The 23,379-nt window shown below is 42.3% G+C and overlaps 1 protein-coding gene across 13 annotated transcripts in view; it reads right to left on the minus strand.

Moving 5' to 3' along the window:
* The window catches only part of LOC115620079 (sorbin and SH3 domain-containing protein 1), a 32,052-nt gene extending 21,651 nt beyond the window's left edge, over positions 1-10,401 (minus strand). For 6 of the 13 annotated variants that reach the window (XM_030513252.1, XM_030513248.1, XM_030513251.1 and 3 more), the window contains exons 1-2: positions 3,803-10,376; positions 1,310-1,636 (exon numbers count right to left, since the gene is read on the minus strand). In XM_030513252.1, the coding sequence (XP_030369112.1) occupies positions 1,310-1,636; positions 3,803-9,743 (6,268 nt within the window). In that variant the 5' untranslated portion in view covers positions 9,744-10,376. Of the gene's footprint in view, positions 1-211; positions 364-1,309; positions 1,637-2,573; positions 3,180-3,802 lie in introns of those variants that run through there. The other 7 variants (XM_030513254.1, XM_030513253.1, XM_030513259.1 and 4 more) reach the window with 6 other exon arrangements.
* Positions 10,402-23,379: the final 12,978 nt, after the last annotated feature.

The following is a 23,379-nucleotide window of genomic DNA, read 5'->3' on the forward strand; positions in this document are numbered from 1 at the left end:
AACAACTCATTTCACTTCATTGCTTGTGTATGCCATTTTTCAATTTTCCACATTTTTCTTCAGCCCGTAACGGAAGAGACGCTACAAGTGCGCCACTTTGCATTTGGAAAACTACAAAGGAACTACGAGTCTATGAAGGCCCACAAACAAATTATGGGAGAGACCATTCAAAAAACTTTCTGTAAGAACACACAGCGAACGCTCGACTAACCCTGCCCCATTTTCCCGTGCTGTTGCTGCTAATGTAGTTGTTGCTGTTGTTGGTCGTAGTGGAAATACGCTTTGATTCTTTTATTTTTCACTTCGACTCAATTTTTCACACCACTGCCTGCATGCGTCTTCGCGTTGCGCACACGACTTTAACACGACGACGACTACGAAGGCGTTCGAAGAACACTTTTTCGGCACGAAAATTTGTACAAGTTGCTTGAATTTGAATTTTCTTAAATTTGTTCATTTTCATTTTTTCTTAGCCGCGCGCAACGAAAATCTCAATTTGTGTGAGCGTAAAACAACAAATTTGTTAAACATTTGTTGGTGGTTTTTGTTGTTGCTGAGAAAACGACTAAAGAAACATCGTTTTATTTTAATTTTTTTCCATTTCTCTAATATAAACAAAAAAAACTTTCGTAAACAGACAGGAAGAGGAAAAGTGGAAAATAAAAAACCGTTCAAATTGTTCACACATCTTGAGTTTTGGGCCAGTTGTTTATTGAGCATGCGAGACCAATTCACTGCTGAGCGAAATGAGCAATTGAGTGGCACGGAGATTGTTCAATCAGATACCAAAAGACAATGAGGCAGAAGGAGAAGCGGAGGCAGAGCTCTAAAGTGGGCCATAAATTTACTCAAGTGTAGGCGGAGAGAAATGAATTTGATTTGACCAAAAAGCCAAATTGATCTTGTTGCTCACGTCGTATACACAATTTTTCTTTAGCACCAAACGCTGTGTTGTTGAATTTGCGTCGCCAAAAAGTATTGCATACTTTTGGGCAGAAAATAAACGCAAATGTAGAGAGAGCTGCACAAATATAAATTAAATTAAACATATATTGGAACGTGGATAAACAATAAATGTGATACGAGCGCAGCTTGAACTTGTCTGCAAATTTGTTCGAATAATTTGGCCAATTAGCATGCTGTACAGAGCGTCGCTCGCATCCGCTGGACAATAATAGGTGAGGGGGTAGCATATATGAGTATATAAGTACACATGACACAGGTTAGAACAAAAAGCGCACTAGAGAGGGGTAGCAGGATCGACGGAGGCTAGATCGAAGGGTTGTCTGGGTTGTCTCTCACCACCCACCATTGGCAAAGAGGAAGCCCTTGGCCAGCTGCAGTTCATTGTCGATCTCCTTGAGCAGATCGCTTTCGGACCAACTGCGACGCTGGCGCTGCTTCTGTAGTTGCTGAGCGTTGAGCAGGAAGCGTGTCTGCTTGCGTGATGATAGAGTGTTATTGGAGCGCAGCTTCACAGTCGGCGGCAGATGAGCCGTCTGCTGTGGCTGTTGCTGTTGTTGTTGTTGGGGCTGCTTGTGGCGCGGCAGTTTGACGCTTGCGGTGCTCCTGCGCTGCGACTCCTTTGTTCCCTCTTCTAGTGGCTGCTGCTCTTGCTTGCTAATTGTTGTTAATGCTATCAAAATGGTGGCAATATTAGTTCTTAGCCCATAGCGGCATGCAATTCTAAATCTAATCTAAAAATCTTGATCGGACTCTGTGAAATCTGCACATCTGCTGCCCTCAATTTTCGTTATGTGCATTTCGCTTATTTTCTATTTCTATTCATTTTCTCATGCGAATGTGTCAGACATTGCTGCGCCCCTTAAATGGGTCATTTATGTAGTTGATGCTGCTGTTGTTGTTGCGCACAACGTGCTTTTAAGCATTACAAGCAAATTGCTTGTTTGTCTGGGGCCGCCCAGACTCTACTTGTATACTCGTACGACCATGCGCCAACGAATCATGTAACAGAATGCACTTTGTTTTATGGAATTGAACGGAATTAATTAAAATTTCCGCTTAATCGCGCTTTTTCACTGTTGTTCTCTTTTCCGTTTTTGCCCGTTCGCCGCTCTTCACTTTACTTTGAAGAAGATAAGCGGTTACAATTGCCTTAAGTAGCGCAATGGGCGCGGTCATTACAAATGGCTTAAGTTTAAGTGCGGCAATTAAGTTCAAGAGTTTTACGTTTTAGAGGCGAAGTTTAGGCATATAAGTGTACGCGTATGTATATATATATAAAATTATCAATGGATGAGGCGCAAGAGCTAAGCTACATACTAATTATATTTTACAAATTGATAATGCAGCTTTAAAATTATTTCTAAAAAATGGTATGGGACACATATACACACACACACACAGAATGTTAAAAAGCAATGCATAATTACAAATGCAAAATGTCTGCCCTGCACACGAAGGGGAAAATAGTTTGCTGGCGTATAAATATTATTGCATGCACTTAATTCAAAGAACTCAAGTAAAAAATAAATAACATCGTTTTGTTAATCATTTTTATTTATTAAACAAAATTACGATTAATATTAACAACAATTCTTGCACAAGGCCAACTCTATAAATGTTTATTATTTCTGTATTAATAAATCATTGTCAAACAATTAAAAAACATTTTGACAAAAAAATTTCTGAAGTGATCTTTTTTATTTCTTTTAATTTTCCTAAGACGGCAGCATGCCAAGTGGAAGGAATAGCAATTAGAAGCATTTACAATTCCATTAGGAAGATTGTTTGATTCTGGTTCTGGTTCTGATTCTTTGTCCGGGGTTCAGGAGCTGGGACTTAAAAACTGTTTGCCGAATGTTCAAAATTGCGCCAGTACTTGTCAAATTCTTCGAAGATTTTCGACCGAAATGGCGAACCGGCAAAGAAACCGTCGTCAAAACTATCTGGATATTTGAAGCCATTGAAGTTGGAACTCGGTCTGAAGGTGGTGTTCATACTGGGTGGATGAATGGCATGCCGTGGATCATGCATGCGTGTTCTCTGTGCTGTTGTAGCTGTAGACGAGGCTGCTGTTCCTGTTGTTTGTTCTGTTGCTGTTGTGTTGGACTCAGTGTCTGTTTCTTGATCAGTTTTAGTTTCAGTTTTTATTTGGGTTTCGTTTTTGACTGTTTCGACTTTGGCTGTGCAGGGAGGCGACTTGAAAGACTCGTCGTCTGTGCTCAAAATGGGCGCGCACACGCAATAAAAGAAGTTAAAATAAAAAACAGACACGTAGAGAAATCCAAGGAAAAGAGAGAGAGAAAGGAAAAGAACTAGATATTGTAGATACAAATTGGTGCACAACAATTAATGAGAATGAGTGTGTGATATACAGTGGAAATGTAGGGATGACTGTTCACCAATTTGCGACACATAGAGATGATACACAAGGAGACACAGAGGATGCGAAGAATGCAGGTGAAATCTTAACTGAATTTATTCCAGGCCGTCAAAATGGACAAGCCCACTAGCAGGGCAGTGCCCAATATATTACCAGCACCCAGGGAGGATTTGGAGTTGGAGTTGGAGTTATTATCAATTGTGTTGCTTTGGGATTGATTGGAGGAGGCGGAGGAACCTTTGGAAGCAGAACCACTACCAGTTTCAGTTGCGGGCGAGGAGCGACAGGAACTAGTTACAGAAGCTGTAGCATGTTGTACATTATTACTATTATCGAGTTTTATAGTATTCGAGCGATAACGATAACGATTAATTGACTGATTATTATAGGTATTACTACTAGGACCAGTGCAGCTCATTGCCCCGCATTTGGCACTGCCATTGGACGAACACTCACCCACGGATGGCGGCAGTCGGGACACCTTGTACGTCTTGACAACGGATGACTTCTTAGTGGCACTGCTTAATGAGTTATCGGTGGCCTCTTCTCGGCGTTCTTCCTCCTCGTGCAGCTCACGCTGTCCACCCTCGATTTGCTGCGTCTCATGGTTCGAGAATTTGGCAAACTCGCGCAGATGACGCGGCAGCTGGCGCAGATTTGCCTCCGACTTGCCCTCGATAATGCGCACTGGTGGCACCTCGACGTCTGATTCGCTGGCCTGCGCCTGCGCATACGGCTGCGATTCCGCGCCACTCTCCCAGTCACTGTCCGCCGGCATCGACAACTTGGTCCTACGCTGCTTGACACGATCAAGGAACTCATCGCTGATTGCATTGGCACCCGCGGTGTGTTCTTGCTCATTATCGTGTATTTTCGATATCTTGATGATTTTGTGCAGTCGTCGCTCCTCACGCTCGGCTACCTTGTTCAGCCATTCTTCGGCCATTTGCTGACGGAACACCTCATCTTCGGTGAGTGTGGGTAGCTTGGGCGCTGGCCGGTAGCTTTCGCGACGCTGTGGAGGTGGTATTTGAGGCGCCCTTTGTATTTCTTCCAGCAGCCTACGACGTTCGTTCTCCAATCGCTCAAACTCCATTTTCAGTTCTTGCTCCTTGGATTGTATGTACTTCAACTGCTGTTCATGAAGCTCCCGGGGCAGAGAGGAACGACGTTGGCGATCATATTCAGGTGGCGCCACCATCGGCCGCGGTGGTGGCTGCGGATGGGGCGCCGGCGAGACACCACGGCGCGATGTGGTACTTATGTACGTAGGATTAGGGTTGCGCTCGATCATGGAGTAGCAGCTGGCATAGTGCGGCCGTTGCTGTTGCGGAGCCTGGCTAAGCATCGGAGCATGCGTGCGCCGACCTCCATAGGCATTAAATGTGTCATAGCTTTGATGACTGGATGTTGACAAATCATTCGTGGAGACCGAAAGACGAGGAGCACGAATGCTGTGCGTCCCTCTTGGGTTCTGCCGTTGATAACAGATCTCCACTTCCCGGGCAAACGGTCGGGCAATGTTCTCCGAGTAGCCCAAGTCATTAGCATAGCGGCCCCAATCATCCTGTTGTGGTTGCGCATAGTTATAACCATAGTGGCCCACTGAGCTATGTGGACGTGCGTCGGTAAGATTGCACATGGACTCGGCACGCCTATATCGCGGGCCGTTCTCATTGAGAGAAGATTGGGGCGGAGGCGGTGGTGGTGGCGGGGACTTTACATCATAGTTCGCCTCCACTTGCACAGGAATTTCGTATGTGCGTGGTCCAGGGGACTCAAAGTTGCGAGGCACGGACATGCGCTCCTGACGGGCCCGTGCCGAACGCTCTATTTCGCGCTCCAGTTCCATCATGTGTTCATGACGCCTCTGCTTGAGCTGTTCTAGTTGTTGCTTCCCACTGCATGTCAACCGGCTGAGATCGTACAGGGAGCTGGATTTATCACGTTGCTCCCGCTTGGCACGCCCTGTTTCTAGCTCGGTGTGCAGCTGTTGAGAGAGCGCATCGAAATCCTTGAAGAGGTTTTCATGATCGAAGTAATTACCTTGACTGTTGGGCTTAGCGTTCGTTGTTGATGTTGCAGATTTAGATGTTGTAGCATTTTCTGTTGCTGGCGCTGTTGTTGTTGTGTCCTCTGCTGGCATGCCCAACGCCTCGGCGGCCGCCTTGGCACGTTGCCTAAATTCCTCATAAGTGTTGTTAATGTCTTTTTTGAATGTGGATGACAGTCGGACGCTTTCGCTCTCGTTGCGGCTCTCATGGTTTCTATTTTCGTCGACGCTCTTTGTGGTTGCTGGCTGATCAATGAAAGTGCTTCTTGGTGTGTTCGTTCCATTTAATTTTAATGCTGACATAATTTGCTCTTGGCCACCGTTGCTTACCATGGATGGCGGTGGCGGCACGGGCGGTGCGCAGTCCACCTCATCCACATCTCTAGTCACGGGTATATGCACCTCCTTTGGATGTTCGCTGTTAACGGCAGCAGTAGAAGTTGTTATTGGCGGTTTTTCGCCCTCCTCCTTTTTTTCATGGCTGGAGTTGCTGTAATCGTAAACCACTTGTCCATTTTCAGTGCGCTTCTTGGATTCGTAGGAACTTGTCTCGATATTGGAGTATCGCTTGGGCTGTGAGCTCCAAGGCTGTTGATTACTTGGCTCAATATTGGAGAAGCGCTTACGTTCGCCAGCAAAAATGTCTCCCTGTTGGGCGATGCTGGGAAACAGGCGCGCAAGTTCGCTCTCCATACTCTGCATCTGGGCACTGGGCTGAGAGCTGGATGGGAACTTGGCATCGCCGCTACTGTTCTTGCTGCTGGACATGTAGCTATGACTTTTGGTGCTCGACGTGGATGTCTGGCTGTGACTCTGACTGTGGCTCTGCTGTTGCGTGGCGGTGGACGTTCGCAAGGGCAGTGCTGGTGGCTCTCGTTGACCGGCAGCAGCGGCTGTGGCATCGTGTTTGTCAGCTGGTCGCCTTGAGTTATTTTCATGTGATGATGGCGACGATGTTGTCATCCCATTTGCATTGCCATTCGAATGTGTTGGTTGCTGTAGAATTTCGTCCAAACGCTTTTGTAGTTGCTGCTGTGAATTTGCGAAAGGTGTTACGCTCACGCCATCTCTTGCGTCATCAACTTGGACGGATCTGCTGCCGGTATCTGCTGAGCTCTTTGGCTTTGCCTTTGCTGCCGTCTCGGAGCTTTTCACGGGCACTGGTGGGGGTGGAACGGGCGGCGGCGTTGGTGTGAGACTCTTACGTAATTGCTTCATGATAGCCGCAGTCTTGAGTATTTGCTGTTCTTGTTCCAGCTTCTCACTATTGATGGCACGCACTTGTTCGGCGCTCAGTTCGTGATAGCCGCGGCGTTCGACAAACTTTTGATGAGCATCCAGCAGCTGATCAGCTGCAGGAGTCGATTGCTCATTGATTAGCGCTCGCTGACCGGGAGAGAGACAAACGAGCAACTTGGGATCAGCATCGGTAGGTAGACCCAGCCAGGCATCGTAGTTATTAGGTGGTGCTGGAATAGGTGGAGGCGGTGGCGTGGAGGAACGCGGCTGCGCAATGGCAACCGTATGGGCGGGTTGTGCCTTCGATGCGCCTGAACCAATGGCACCACTGGACAGCGATAGCTGCAGTTCCCCGATGTGGGGCAAGTCGGGCAGTGGGTAAGGCATGCCGGAGGTTTCACTTTGCTGCTGCTGCTGCTGCTCGGCTCTTACCTCGCCAATATTCTGCGCGACGTTTGCCAATTCCTCAAGAACCTGTTCGCCGTAGGGCATGGAAGCCACCGTCTCGGTGCATAGCAAGCGCAGTTTCTTGATGGCACTAGAATCGTCTCCGCTGGCATCTGAAAAGGTGTCAGGCTGCTCTAGTTGTTGTTGCTGCTCCTTCGCCAAAAAGTCATAGCAATGTGAGGAGGTTGGTTGTGCAGGTTGTGGGGATAAAGAGGTTGCGGTTGGCGTTGCAGGTGAGACAGGTGTGGGCGAGGCAAATGTGGGTGGTGGCGAGGCAACATGTATGGCCGTGCATTGACTGTGTTGTGTGCTGTCGGAGCAATGAGAATCACATGACTCCTGACGCTTGAGCAAAAATTGTGTGGGTGTAGTGTGGCTGTCAATACTATCTGTCGGTGGTGCATTTGTGTATTGTGTGGGTGGTGGAGGTACGGGGGGTGCTAGCATACCCACGCCCGCGGCCTCTTCACTCTGCCGCAGCGAGTCGACCAATTCGCGCATCTTGTCCATATCCGCGTTAGTTTCGAATGTTGTGGACGTAGTTTCCGTAGTTTGTATTTCCGAGCGACGCACGTATTTTTCGCGCGAACCCGTTGAACCGGATTCACATTCACCGTCCGTGGCCGCACTTGAAGCAAAACTAGCGGACGCATTGCGATTTTTGCCAACAGCATCCAAAACAGCAAAAGCAGAGAGCGTTTGCTCATTATCAATTTGTTCAGATTCTCTTGGCACTTCCAACTTTGACACCTCATTGGCAGTGGGCTGCGGCGCAGGCAGCGTGGGCGTAGGTGATGTTGTGGGTGTGGGTGTCGTTCGCTCCGACTGCGCCGTCGCATAAAGTGAGGAACGCGAGCTGGCAACTGATGGCAGCTGGTTAACAGGTGTGCTCTCACGACTCTCTGTCTCCACTTCCGTCTCTACCTCGGTCTCAGTGTCGTTTGATGACGTAGCCGGCTCGGTTGTTGTGCTGTCATCGTCGCCAATAGATGCTCCCGGTCTTTCGATCAGCGCACTGGCATCAGTATCCAAATCGACAAGCGTCCGCTCAGCCAAAGCTGCAGCCTGCTCCAGCTCCAGTTCCATTAAATCGGAGATGCTGCTCGAGCCGGAGCTGCTCAGATATACTAGTTCGGCATCCTCGGATTGCGGCGAGAGCGTGCTTTCAAGACGACTGCAGGCTTCTTCAGCTCCCGGCTGTTCCAGCAGTTTTGTTTCCAACTTTAGGGCTACAGGTTCCTCACGACCCGCTCCGCGTTTGTGTCGCCGACTAAAGTCCAGCTGACTTCGAGGAAATGTTTCCATGGCCTTGGCCAGCTTAGCCAGCGCTTCGTGGGCACGTTCTTCGTTGCTTGTGTTGTTGCTGGCAGAACGACTCAACGCATACTCGCTGCCCGCATCGCTGTTCTCCTCCAGTATGCTGTCCAAGTAGCGTGGACTGAGCAATTGTGGCAGAAAGTGCGATTCAAGTGCATTGCGCTTTTGAGCACGCTTGAGACGCTGTTCCTCCCGACTGCTCGGCAACTGTTGCAGCTCGGGCGAAGTAGTTGGCACATTGGTAGGTGATGTGGTGGTTGTAGGGGTGGTGCTTGTCTCTGTTTCCGACTCTACTTCACTGACCAATGGCGACTGCTGTTCCACATTGAATTCGCCGGAACTAAGGTCACCATTCAGTTCCTGGATTTGAAGGTCACGCGCAAATCGAGAGAACTGCGAGCTGCTGGCCACGTTCTTGGGCGATTCGACGAGGTAACGGGGAGTGGGCGATAGTGTGCCTGCCTCGCTGTGTGCAGGTGCAGTGTGTATCTCTTCAATGTGCGGCTTCTCGTGCTGCTGCTGCTGCTGCTGCAGCTTACCTTTACGTTTGCGCTCCTCCTCATCCGTTTCGAGACGTATTTGATGTATGATCACCTTTGTGCTGCGCTGCTGGGAGGGTGAAGAGGCGGGCGCTGCCGCGGCAGAGGCGGCATCTTCCTGTTCGCGCACAATGCGATGCACTATGACCTTGGCTTGTTTAGGACTTCCACCAGCTTGCAGTGATTGCCGCTCCGGTGACTGTGGCTGTTCCTGCTCCTTCGCTGTTGGTGGTTGTTGCTCGTCCTGCTGTTTCTTCGAACTCTTGGCACCCATTACGCTGCCGGTGTTCACTGCACTATTCAAAGACTCGGCAGTGACTGCAATTGTGGCAGCAACGGTTGCACTTGCCGAGCCCTCTTCAGACCTCTCTAAAGGGGCACTGCTGTCGTGATTGTTGCTGCTGTCTTCTTGATTATTATTGCTAGTGTTGTGGTCGCTGTTTTGATTTTCTCTGGGGTTGTTGATGTTGATGTTTTCGTGGGTGTCTGCTGCGTCTGCTATGCCTGCCACAGCCTGCTCAGCATCAATACGATCATCATCTTTGTCGCTTGTTGTTGCCGGCACATTTGAAATGTTGCCAGAATTTGCATTATGAGCCTCGTCGCTCGCCGCTTCCTGTTTAAATTCCTTTAACTGTGCTGCCTCTGTCTCTACCTCAACCTCTTCTGCTGCTACTTCTTCCGGCTGCTGTTTGTTTTTGCCGCTAGTGCTGTTGTTGCCGTTGTTGTTGTTGTTTTGATTTTGATTTTTATTGCGCTTGTTACGATTTCGGTTTCGATTGCGATTGCGGTTATTTGGCATCGTCTACGTCACACGCACAAAGGGCTAACTACAGAACACTTTGAAACCTAAATGGCAAGATGGGATATGTTTATGTAAGTGTGCCCGTGCGTGCTATTTTTTCTGTACGTGTGTATACTATGTATAATTTTATCTTTTTTCTTTGTGTGTATGTGGTTTGCGCGCTTTGCTGTCTGCTCGATTTCTTCTTCAATAATAATTCTTCTTAAAATGTTTCATTTCGTATTTTTTCCTGTTCGTTTTTCTACGTTGTCGTTTTATTGTTGTCGTTGTCTTGGCTTCTCTGAGCTTCTGTGTCACTCGTCGCTTTGGCTGCCAGAAACACACTAGACGAGTATTTGACGCCAACCGGCACGCGACGCTCGTATTTAAATCCGCTGCGACGCGACCGTTTTTCAATTAAACGTCCGCCTCTCACTGGCCCGGTAAATTGACACGCACTCGCTTTTTAGCCACTGTATTCAACCGTAGTCGTATACACCGATTTGTATGCGCTTTCTTTCAATGTGCCTTCATTTCATATTTAATTGTTGGCCAAAATACTTTTTGCGTGTTAATTTCTAATGCGATTCTCTATTCAATTTCGCTCTCGTTCGTCGCTCAACGATTCGCGCATTCTCGCATTCTCGCTTGCGTTCGCTTTCGCGTTCCCGTTTCTCGCACTGTCGGCAGTGGAATGGACCACAGGCTAGTTTGTTTAGCAGCTGGGAGCAACACTCGGTCGATGCAAATGAGCTAAGCAGGCACAGGCCAACAACAACAACAACAACAAGAACGAAATCAACAACCAATTGGGAATAATAATAATAAAGTTGCTGCCGCTGCCATTGCTGCTTCCCGCTGCCAAATGAAGATCATTTTAAAAATACATGCGCGTAGCTGTGAAAGAGCGGCATGGGAGCGGAAGCAGAGAGCGGGCAGTCGCGGCTGTCCCCATCGAGTAGGTGGAGAAAGAAATCTAAGTACAACACAGCCAAGAAGAGGCGAGTGCAGGGTATTCGGTATTGTCATTTGTACGCTACACTCGCCACAAATTGTGGAAACGAAAACAGAGCAACAAACCATTAAACTAAACTAAACTACTTTCTTAAGAAACAAATGCAATTTTTAAAATTGATCCTAGAGAGGCATTTGCGAATTCTGGGGGGAGCATATACTCGCATTTGCTTTTGCAATAAAGTTACTTGTCAAGCAACTAAAAATTCCACACGTGCTGGAGCAGCCTAGTAGTTATTAAGGAATTATTCAATTATGTACATATAAGGGTTGGGTCGAAACAATTTTGAATGAAAGCGCACTGAATTCAGCATTATTGTATTGTCAGCATTATTGTATGCTGAATTTTAGAATTAATTATGCATATCGGCTACCTTCTTTTTTATGCTGTCTCTATCCAAATTGTTTGAATATGTAGAACGTTCATTGAAACCTGACTGATCGCTTCTTTTAAAAATAAGGGATCTGCATATAAAATATGATGTATATTAAAACGGAAGTTTGCTAGTTTAAAAATTAAAATAAATAGTATTGTCACCAAGAAGAGTCATTTTAAAAGTTGGCTGTCCTGTTGGCAAGGCAGACAAATTCGGAACCGATTATAAGATTCCGCAATTGGGTTTATATAGAAAATTATTTTGTCAGATTTTAAGTATAGAAGATTCTGTAAGCTAGTACTATTTAATAATATCATAATTGTAAAACTATAAGCATTTGAAACTAGCTGTAGCTACCATTACAGATTGCAGATAACACCGTGCATCTAATGTTTTTCCAATTTGCAGCTAGAATATCTATTCTCAAGAACCCATACTTGAGCGATAAGTTCTATACCACGGGTATACATATATTGTATTGTATTCAAATACCCACAAAAGACTCGTGAAGCGCATGCAGCAAAAACACGGAAATAGTCTCTGGCGCAGTATGTCTGTCCAACATCCAACTCGAATCCAAACTAACGTGCTAGTTTTGAGTGTGAGAGTGTGTGTGTGTGTGTGTATATGCTCGAAACTTATGGCATTTTCAAGATGTTTTTCGTGCGTAATTTCTTTTGATTTTTTCTATGCTGCTATTTCTCCTCAATTTTTTGTTGCTGCTGCCGCTGGCTGGGTGTACTCTTGAATAATTTTTACGAGTTAAAATTGAATCAGTTTTCGTTTGACCGCATGTTTTGGTGACTGTATATCTGTGTGTATGTGTGTTTGTGTCTGGCATTAGCACACATATATGAGTGTGTATGTGTGTGTGTGTGTGCTTGTATGTGCATCTGCACTCGTCTACTGGGCCATGCGGTTAGTAGTAGTCGCGTTATTTTTAAAGGTACTTAATGGATTTCAATTTCTCCTTTTGCTTTCATTCGGCGTCTCTGGCTCTGTGTGTTGTATAATTTAGTGGGTCTTTCCTTTCGGTTTTTCTCCGGCATCGTGTTGTTTGTTTAAAACGCAAATAGATTTGTGAGCTGGCGCTGTGTGGTGAGTAGTGAGTAGTGAGTGGAGTTTGGCAGGTGCCAGACGACAAGTGCGAAGCGCACGTGTGGCAAACAGACTGCTCGCGATTATGCAACTGTGGCAGAGGCTATACTTTGTCTGCCCATTAGTATTAGACAGCTAAACTGCAACCTCAGCGTATGTAAGAACCGCAATCCGAGCTTTGAGAATCAACCACTGCAACAACTGGCTAAGTGAGCTGCTAATTGAGCAATATGCAAACCACAAAAAACACCTAACTATGGCAATTACTGAATGATATTCTTACTTTAAAATCCATTTTAATGTCACTTCCGCTGTACACTTCGTGTAGAAAAAAATGGCAAAATGATCAATCATTTAAATTATAAGTGTCTAGAATGGGATTTAATTATGTTTCTGTACATATCTTTACTTCATTTTATCTGTGTGAACAGAAAGACATGGCATTATTGTACATTTGTGATGACGTAAAGGGCTGGCGGTCTTTTTAGATATTTTTGCCACGGCATATCGAGCAATTCGACAGAAATATTTGAAATGGTGCTGCAAATAGCAACAATGTATTGAACATAAATATTTTTAGGAAATGTATGTTATCTGTGTGCTCGATAACAAACAACATTTATTGATAAAGATAGCTCGTTGAAATGTTTCCATTCGTTCTTTGAATAAAGGATCTGGGAAATATTTTACGTAAAATATGCTAAAAAAATATTATTTGATATTTTAAATTTCGTTTTAAATGAAATCAATTTAAAGTCTCAGGCTGTGCCACACTCTGGGCGGGGGCATAGAAAATCGTGGCCAGCTAATGCTAAACCTAATTACACATTTCAAAACAGCGGTGGACTTTCCGTTCTCGTTGCCGTTGCTGTTGCTGTTGGGGTTGTTGTTGTTGTTGCAGCTAATTAGCATAGATTTTCAAACGTTTCTATGGCCACTGCTGGTTGTGTTGTTGCCGATTCTCTATTTGGTGCTATTTGTCTACACTTTTGGTTCGACTATGGTTTGTTTTGTTGTTGTTGTTGTTGTTGGTTGCCATAAACTTTGACTGGATGTTGCTGTTGTTATTCCGTTCGCATTGTTTACGTATACGTTATGTATTTGGGCAACGTGAAGCGGCAGCCCAGGCCGCATCGTCCCCATCATCCAACACACAATACTTACAAGCAGGCGCATGTGCTTACAATTTGTTTGCTTTTAACACACAAATGTATAGTCCAACTCAAAATAAGAATCAAACTCAAACACAAAGCACACAGCACATACGAGTACAAACACAAACAAAAACAATATTTACTAAATTAATTCATGTTCCGTACATAATACCGCTCGTCCGCCACCCACCAAAAATAAAATGTTGACGTCTTCGTTTATAGTATGTCTGCGACGTCACAATGACGCGCGACCACCCATGCCACGAATTGGATGGACAGTGTTGTGTAAAAAACTTCCAATAACTTCACCAGAATACGACAAAATCGAAAAGTTCAAACTTAAACGCAAAGGTCAGCGTCAGTGGTAATGCGGCAAGTTAAATAAAAAAGCGAAACAATCTGAGCTGCGCATTTAATTTCAATTAATTACAAATCGCAAAGACGCTTCAAAGGCGAATTTGCCGCGTTGTTCAGTACACGGCGTACTTGCGTCAACTGCGGCGCAAATAGAAAAGGCCAAAAGACTCGCGTGCCCATTGGGCCGACAGCACAGGCGGCACTGACGCCAGCGCCAACAACAACGTCGCTGCCGACGTCAGCAGCGTGGCAAGAGCGCACAAAGACGTTGATTGTCTGCCAGCATGGGGCATGCACGAGTACGAGTATGTGAGTGTGTGCGCAATTCATTTGAACGACCCGAAGGGCTGCACAGAATTGCATAAGGTTTTTGGCGCATACTCCTGCCAAACCAAAAATCGCAAAAACTAGCATTAGAAGATTTTTCAGGCAGTCCGGCAAGCTATGCCCCGATCTAAAGCCATAGCGGCCAGTGTTTCTCTCGGACGTCGCTGAGAAGAGATTTTTGCATAAGAAGGAGAAAAAACAGAGAGAGAAATCTCTTAATAGGTGAAGAAATTCGTTGTAGCTTGAATTGATCCAATAGGAACTACAAATTAGAATAGTATGACCTAAAGGGGGTATGAATCAAAACAATACCTACGGATGGTTAATAAGCACAAGTCTGTGAGGGCAGAGTGAAAACATAAAATTGGAATCCCAGCTTGAACTACAAAGACATAAAAAGAAGACAGAATCCTGCCTGATTCTTTCCATCTCAAAGCCAACCGATGGCATTTTCAGTCACTTGAACTGTGAAAGCTATCAACAATAAGCTGCCATGTGAAAAACCAAAGACATTTAATCTCAAATATATGCCTCATTGATGAATAACTGAAAAACTTAATACATTCTACTTTTACAAAACAAAGTTTTACCAGCATTTATAGTTCATTAGCTCAGTAAAAAAGTATTTAGCTAGTAAATAAAATTGTTAACTACTTACATATACAAAATCTGTTTGTACTTTTATGGTTCATTAAAGTTGTTAAACTGATATCTGCTATCTATTTCAGTGTAAAAAAATAATGCAACTACAGTTAAGCTGGACACTGACTTTGACTCTGATTTAATGACTCAGCTGTGAATAAGGGGGACTCTTAACCTTAAATGCTGTCAGTTAAATCGGATTCCTACTTTTTGGAAAATTTAGCAGATTTTATCTTCGTTTTCTACGAATACTCTTTATGATAAACATAGCATATTTATTATCGTGACTACTCTGTAAATATTATACTCTTTATTTTTGTATTAAAATAAATCCTAGACCAACTTAGGGATCAGCGTTTTATTATGATAATTTAACTGCAAATACAATTTGATTGATCTGAGTGGTAAGAACAGCCTATGGACATTAGGGTCTTTTGAAATACAGTTTTTCAAGCCTTTCGAGTCCAACGGCTAATATTCCCATCAATATATTATTTTGTGAACTATCTGATTATACCGTTCATATCAAGAACATTCGTTCACTGCTATGTTATCTGTAATGTGTGATTTGAATTGGCGAAAAAACAAAAAATCGTAGAATGCGAAAGCGTCTATAAACTGTGAATGATCTCAGCGTTTATTTTTTTCACAGATGTGCCTTGATACACAATATTAGTTTGAGGTTCTCCACAGTTGCACTTGCCAAAAGCAAATAGCGGGTATGAATATGCATCTGTGAAGTTGTGCGTGAGTTCTCATCTACTCGTTCGTATGTAGCAAGTTCGAAATTGCAAGTAAGTGCTAAACTTTGCGCGTAATTGGGAAAGTTTTAGCGCTGCTTGTCTGACGACTTTGGGAACTTGTGCTACCTGCTACCAGCTAGCTGCTGCCAGCTACCTGCTCGACTTCTCGCCACTGCTGGCGCATAAACAAACTAATTAACTTTGGCCTATTGCGTCAGCATTGCCCGACCGCAAACAGCATTTACTGTTAAGTAAAAAGCGCGCAAACAAACACACACACAAACATTGTTAATACACATGTGTAAGCACGTCAATCAATCGTCGCACAAACGAAATCAAAAACATCAATCGTGCAGTCCAGTGTAGTGTATACTTTCTTTACTTATTTGGGAACACGAACACGCTCGCGATCGCTCACACCGGCCACCAGCTACGAAGTTCTAACGCCAACTGAAGCTTCGAAGCTTCGAGCCGTTCGCGAGCGAATGCTGACGTGTGTCACCATTACCTGCCAGGCTACGCCAACAACACAAGCACTCGAATCGACTAATAACAACAACAGCAACAACAACAGCAACAACAATAGCAAGAACAGCGACGACAATCAAAACGACTGCGATGATAAGTTTGCCCATCGTTGCTCAATGTTGTTGTTATTGTTATCGCGCGCTTACTTTTTGCGGTTTGCAAAAGCTAATTGCTCTCTCCACTCACCCTCTCTTCGCGTTGCTCTCTTGCGTCGATTTCCTGTTGCTCGAATCGATCTTGCACTTGTGTATGTGAGGCAACAGTAAGCTCGCCTTTTCGTCGCCATCCGCTCGGTTTTTCTGAGCACTTGGTATAAACAAACAAGCGCTTTACCATTTCGCTAATTCAAAAATCGATGGCAATCGAAAGCTTTCATTTTCTGTCAAGAAGGGGAAGATCTGAAGAACCTTCTAATCTAGAGATTGGCGAGTTTCCAATTCAAATGTTCGGGCTTCACTCTTGCTTTCACAAACATCAGTTTACGGTACACTCACAAGTGTAATCAATTTTAAATAAAAGCATGAACTCATATTCGTACATAAAAATAAAACCACAGAGCCAGAATAAACATTTGATAAATTTGACAGCCGCACTACAGGGTATCAGCCAGATTCATGCACATGCTAGATATACAAGACGCTAACAATTTGTATATTCATTAGACTGGTCGCGTTTGTTGAAGGCCAACAAGCTTCGTTTTTGAGTTAGTCAGATTTCTCAAAGTAAACCCGTTAGTTCTCAAAGTATTAAATATTTTATAAACATCTTCAATTTCTTGCTATATTCATTAAATACATTATATTTAATTTTTTTTAAAGTTTCGCTTTACCCAAATTAGCTATCAATATTTTGATTATCTTTTTGATTCCTCGAAAGAAAATTATTAAGCTTGCTAAGAACTTGTAGCTATTTCCACTAAAGTTTTGGCAACCGACAATGTAACAATGTTTCAATAGAATTTACAAATAATTTAGGTAAGATATACATAGGTAAACAATGAATACATTTTTAAAGGAAAATGTTGGATTCTCTTTCACATTAATTATTCAGTTCATCACCCATCCTCATTAATTATTTTCAAGTGTATACAATTATTCGCCATTTTCTAATTACTTCATACTTCACATATCAAGCAAGAAAACCCACAATTCCCTTAAAACAACCCAAGGGATATACACATAAACATATTTGCCAATCTTTTTGAAATTTGCAAAGAACATTTGTGCGGCGTTATCAGTGTTTAATCAAGCATTTGTTATATGTTATACAAATTTATTTACCGCGGTCTACAAAAATTTCATAAGCACGAAAGTGGGGCGTATACTTAATAATCAGAATTTGACATTTGTTTTCACATACACACATATGTATGTACATATGCCTGTTGTACACCAAAGAAATACACATTTCTAAATAAATGGCCCATGCTTGAATAAGCAGATAACAAATTTATGCTAATTGCTGAAAATATATTAAGTAATATTTTCGTTAATGCTAAAGAGCTGGCAAACTTTTGCGTCGTTCCCTTGCTAAACTGGATTGAATTTGTGAGTAAATTAAATCGGATGTTCTATATAAGAGAATATAACACCTACTACATATCTACAACATTTATGTGCGTCGTGAATGTTTGTTTGGCAGTGGCCGCACAGTCAAAAATCGAGAATTTTCACAACGGCCAAAATATAAATGGAAATAAAAAATGTTAAAGTGACAAAAAGGCAGCAAGAGACGCAGTACATTTAGGCAGCTGTCAGCTGAGCGGCGCCAATAAAAGCGGCCATGCCACATGAGTAATACCTCGGTATATTCAAATTATCATAATGAAACAATAGGTGTCAAAATGGTCGATAATTTATCTATGGGCTATGCCGCTTGTTGTGGGCGCTACACTACAGTAAGCTTTTCAAAAGTAGAGTCTCAAGACTGGCGAGCAGCTTAAAATATTTAACATATTCAATTACACGAGCAATTTAATTGTTCATTCATTCCGAATGAATTAAACGACACCTTGAAACAAACCGCTTGGGGCCAACAACATGGACTCCAAGCTGCTGAACTGATAGTCCACTAGTCTGATGGTGTGCTCGGCATGGTTGCCACGGTAGCCGGCAATCAAAACCGCAGCTATGTCAACATGAGCTTAACATCCATCAATTACTTTGAACTCTACCTCAGCCATTGACCGCATATTGTGATAACCAACTACAACAACAAGGTAACAAGCGTTTGTTTGGCTAGCAAAGCAAAATGGTAAGGAACGTGCACATCAACAAATTGAGTCACTTGGGGGCTTAAAGACTCTGCTCTCCTTGTAATTTGTGTATACATTATATATAGATGGAATTGATTTCTCCCGTAACGCCTTCGTGTTGGCATACGTGGGAAAAAGCACAGCTGAAAGCAGAGAAATAGAAAGCACGACCATCGAAAAACTTTAAATTATCGGTGATGAAGAACAAACAAAGCCATTCACTTATCAATTATTGATTGTTCTTATCGAACAAATTTTCTATAGAAATATCAGCAACATTAAATTGTTGAATCAAACTTGTTGAAATTTAACGACTCTGCTCATATGAAACCAAGGACAAGTTCAAGACCAAAGAAAGATATCATTATTGATTGAGAGTCACATTTGAAATGGCAGCTATTTTCTGCTTAGGCAGCACTCAATTTAAGCATTATTTAAATTAAGTTAAAAATAATTAATGTTTACCTCGGAGTTCAATAAGTTCCAATCAAAATTTACATCAACTTTCTTAAGTTGACCTCAAAGTATTTGCTAAGCAAAAACACATATAGTACATACATACTCTTATATTAATATATTGTGTTGCCAACATGCAACATTTCACACATTTTATGGAGTTCACGTAAGTTAGTTAACGCAAATCAAATACTAATTGCCATAAATTAATTGCACTTGGCTTCCTGTTTTCTCATTTTTGCAACTCAGTCTGCAACTATCGTGTCCACCTGCCAATTCTTAAACACTACCACTTTTTCAATAACTCACCAGACGATGAAAAAACTATAGCAAATCTAGCTGCCAAGAAAATTTGGAAGCGCATGGCTTATAAGTTTAAAGGATTTTCTTATGTATGTCTGGGCACATTCTATTCGTCGCTTATCCACAAGATGATAAAACAGTGCTATTAAATGTAAGACTCGATTCAATTGTCAAAGTATTTGAGAACAGTTCATTTATTTTATTTTGTATATCGCTAAAACCATAAATAATAATTTAGAATTTCCAAAAGTCATTGAGTTTTTTCATTTTTTAATTTTATGGCCATTACAAATTTGTTGCAATTTCTGCTACAATTGGAGTAGCTACAATTAGTTACCACATTTTAAAAGAATTTCAACACTACCTTTTTACAACCTCTTCATTCTCGTCTATCCGGCCAAATGTTCATATATATTCGTGTTAAAAAAATGAATCTTTATCTGAAGGAACACTTCTTTTGTTTCTTTAAACAACAAATTTGCCCATTTGGCTCTGTGTCGTGCAGTTCATAATTTTTTTTTCTATATCTACACACATACATATGTTTACACATGCATATGTACATACCTATATGTATGTATGTCTAAATGTATATGACAGTACGCTTATCAAAATTAGTTTTGTGTCGCCGTGCCTTTTGCTATTGTTGTAGTTGCTTTTGTTGCTGCTAACGTAAACAAAAGAGGAATAATAAATAATTGTGTGTACACCGAGGAATACACTTTCTTTTTCGCTAATAATTTTTATGCACATCAATTGACAACTTAATATAATATGTAATATTTTACATACTCGTACATATAGTAAGTATTTTCAATATGAAAAGTTTCCAATCAAATTCAAATCACATTTTATGGGCGCAGTGGAATTTATAAAATAAAAGTAATAATAATAATAATAAACCTATAAATAATAGCACTGGTGAGGTGGGGAACAAAACATTTTGATTAATTTTACAATTTTGCGTTTGAGTCTGCGACTTCGTTAGCGAGCATTGTGACCGAAATATATACACATTTTATAGCCTTTGATAATCTAAACAAAAATCGTGCCATGTGCAGAGATAAGAACGCCGAAACTTCATTTGCATGCACTCCGCACATCCGCCTATTAACGAGCTAATTGAACTATGAACGAGAATGTGAGTCGGACAGGTTGCACTGTATAATTTAAAACAAATTAAAACGCAAAGCAACACACACTAACACACGCGATCTAGATTTGGAGTGTGTGAGTGTGCATTCATTTAAATACAATATACAATTTGTGCCATTTTTGGGCAGTCTCAGTCATAATGCCGGCAGTATCCAACGCCATAATTAGTCCAATTTGGTCTATACATGACTATCTATTCGTTTATATTTTTTTCCATTTACATACATACATATTTTTTTCAATTTGTTTATCGCATTTAGATTTAAATATTTAATGAAGCGAAGGTCGCTGTACGCAGCGGCATTAAATAAAGTTGCCCATAACCGTATAACACTTTTGTTAAACCACCTATTGGGCGGCCGCTGGCAAAAGTAAGGAAAAGTTTGTTTGTGTGGGAGTGTGTACGGTGGGTCATGCCACTAAGGTAAACACGGCTTAACACACTGACACAAATGGGCGACAAATCTGAACAAAAGAGAAGAAAAATGGCGCAAAAACTCAACTTAACTCAAAAAACGCTTGAACTGTGAACTTTGCGTACATAATTTACGCGTAATTTGATAAGGTTAATTAAAGCTACAGGCAATAAAAATTAATAACTTACGTTGTGTGAGATTGCGATTGCGCGTTTGGTTTAATTGCACCTCTTATGGATAGACGCACATATATAAACGTATGCATGTATGTATCTACATACATAGATAGATGCTATTATACATATAGTAAATAAGCCACTGACACAAGTCACTATAACTTAGCCTGATTTATCTCCAGAGATTTCGGCAAATGCAAAATTCCCCACCGCTCACTCGCGCACACTTTCTTGATTCAAATTGTTCCCGAATCGTGCGAATACTCGTCACACACACACACCCACACGACACACTCAACTTGACTTGGCAAAACTTCTGTAGTAACTAAATAGCAACGGCATACGGTATCGTATAACACAAAACAACGGCGCATTGGTGACAGCGACGTCGACAACGACGCGAACGCAGACGCTGCCGTCGACGCCGCGCACTGTGTGCTCAGTACGCAAAAAGCCCATTGGCATTGGCTTTGCAGAGAGTAGCGTGGAGAGAGGGTCTTGCTGGGTCTCTTGCTGATTAGTTCGACGTTGACTTGTTGCTCCTGCTCTTGCTGTTGTTCGCAGAGGCTGCGACTGCGACTACGACTGTGACTATGAATGCGCGGGTGGGTGTTGGGGGTGGGTGTCTAGCCGGCTTTGCCGTGACTTGTTGACGATTTGTTTGTTTGGTTCATTTTGACTGCGCTGCGCTCTGGAGGCACGAACCACAGATCCGATATTTAACAATTTGTATGCATAACTGCACACACAAACACACACACACACAGAAACATAAATATACCACTACATGCAAATGTACGTATATATGTACACATGCTTGTATGTACAAACATTCTTACACATGGGGACGCTATGCTCATATGAATGCGCATGTGCGCATGTATCTCGTGTATCTGGCTGAGTGCGGTTTTTTACCCTTTACCGAAAGAGTACATAAGCTGCTAACTTAGTGCGATTGTATGTATAATTATAATAATTATAATAAAAGAGGCGTGGCATACTCCACGCACATTCATACATGTATCTTAAGCATATAGGTATATACTATAAATGATCCGTATTATCGATAGATAAATTGTATTATGTCTGCCTGTAAAATAATCCAGAACTGTTGGCATTTACATTAAAGTACATATATAATCTTACGTAGCTGTCGCAGAATAGACTAGTAGCTGTTACAATGCCTCTTGCAGTTCAAGGACTGCGGCAGAGTGAATGGTATAGTGTATACAAGAGTCGAACTGAAACGACTTTACACATTCTACTCGTTTGTTGTTGTTTGTTTTTGGTTGTAGCAGTTGCGGGTGGAGCACATACATGTGTACATACATACATAAATAGACATACACGATTACTCAGAATCAGGCAACGGGTTACGAGGAACAGCGGAGCACAACAAAAGAACGCAATCATACAGAACTACATACATTTGTATGTTCGAGTATGTTGCATGTCTACATGTATGTATGTATGTATGTGTACATGTTCATGTGCGCATCTGGTTTAGGGCAGCCACCAATACACTGTCATTAAAGAACATTTCTCTGCAGTCTACCGACCGGTCGACAGAACGATGACGGCATTATGGGTGGTGCTTTAACTGCCAGGGTTGCTTTAAAAATAGTTCAAGCCTTGCTTACATTCTGGGAAAACGTAAATACATAATAAATACAAGTAATATTGTGTGTGTATGATCGATTTATTTTAAAATAAATTCTCAATGATACACTACCTTATGAACATTGTTATGTAGACTGATTATATAGTATTTTCTATCAGAGTACGTAACATTTCTTGCAATTCTCATTTGAATAATTATCAAAAAGGAATTAAAGAAGTTTCCATGGCGGCCAAATAAAATGATTGTTATTATCAACTTTGAATCAAATGTTTTGACAATTTTCAAAAAATGAAAATAGCACCTGGGTTTCTTCATACTTTCATAACTTTTGGAGATACTCTCAAAATATTCCGAATCCTTTAAAATTAAAAATTAGCCTTATATTGCCATTAATATCTTTTGAAAAGTAAAAAATCGTATTTATCTACTAGGAACTAATATGTATTTTTATACGATTTTTAATAGCTTAAAGAAGAACTCTTTTCTCTATGATTATATGTAGGCCTTTTAATATCTAAAATAATTCGATTAAACCTCGCAAACACAATAACAAAACTTTTGCCTGTTGCCGGCTTTAGGCTATGTCCACTCATCCATATGCCACAACATCACCCTCACCCTCACACTTGCACTTACCCAATCCGACCCGACTAAGCGACATACACATGCATATACAAGATACACATACACATACACATACCCGTTGACTTTGTCGGCATGTCTGTGAGGCAGCTTCATTGTCGTTGAGCTCCACCAGACTTAGAGCAAAAAGCAACAGGCAGCAGGCAGCAGGGCGTGCTATGCGCAGAATGGGGGTTTAGGTTCATAATCAAATGCTGCTCAAAGCAACGGCACGGTTCGACGCTTTTCCCCTCCCTCTCCACGGTCTAACTGGGACCGACCGACGACATTTTTTATTATTGCCAGCTCTGTGAGTGTTTTTGTTATAATTTTTATAGTTTGTTTTCGTTTATGCCCTGAAATGTTCCATGAACATTGGCTGATGCTAAGTGCGACGGCTTATAACATTATG

This window comes from Scaptodrosophila lebanonensis, unplaced genomic scaffold (genome assembly GCF_003285725.1).
Source record: "Scaptodrosophila lebanonensis strain 11010-0011.00,11010-0021.00 unplaced genomic scaffold, SlebRS2 tig00000001-arrow-pilon, whole genome shotgun sequence".
In the NCBI taxonomy this organism is placed as follows: Eukaryota; Metazoa; Arthropoda; class Insecta; order Diptera; family Drosophilidae; genus Scaptodrosophila; species Scaptodrosophila lebanonensis.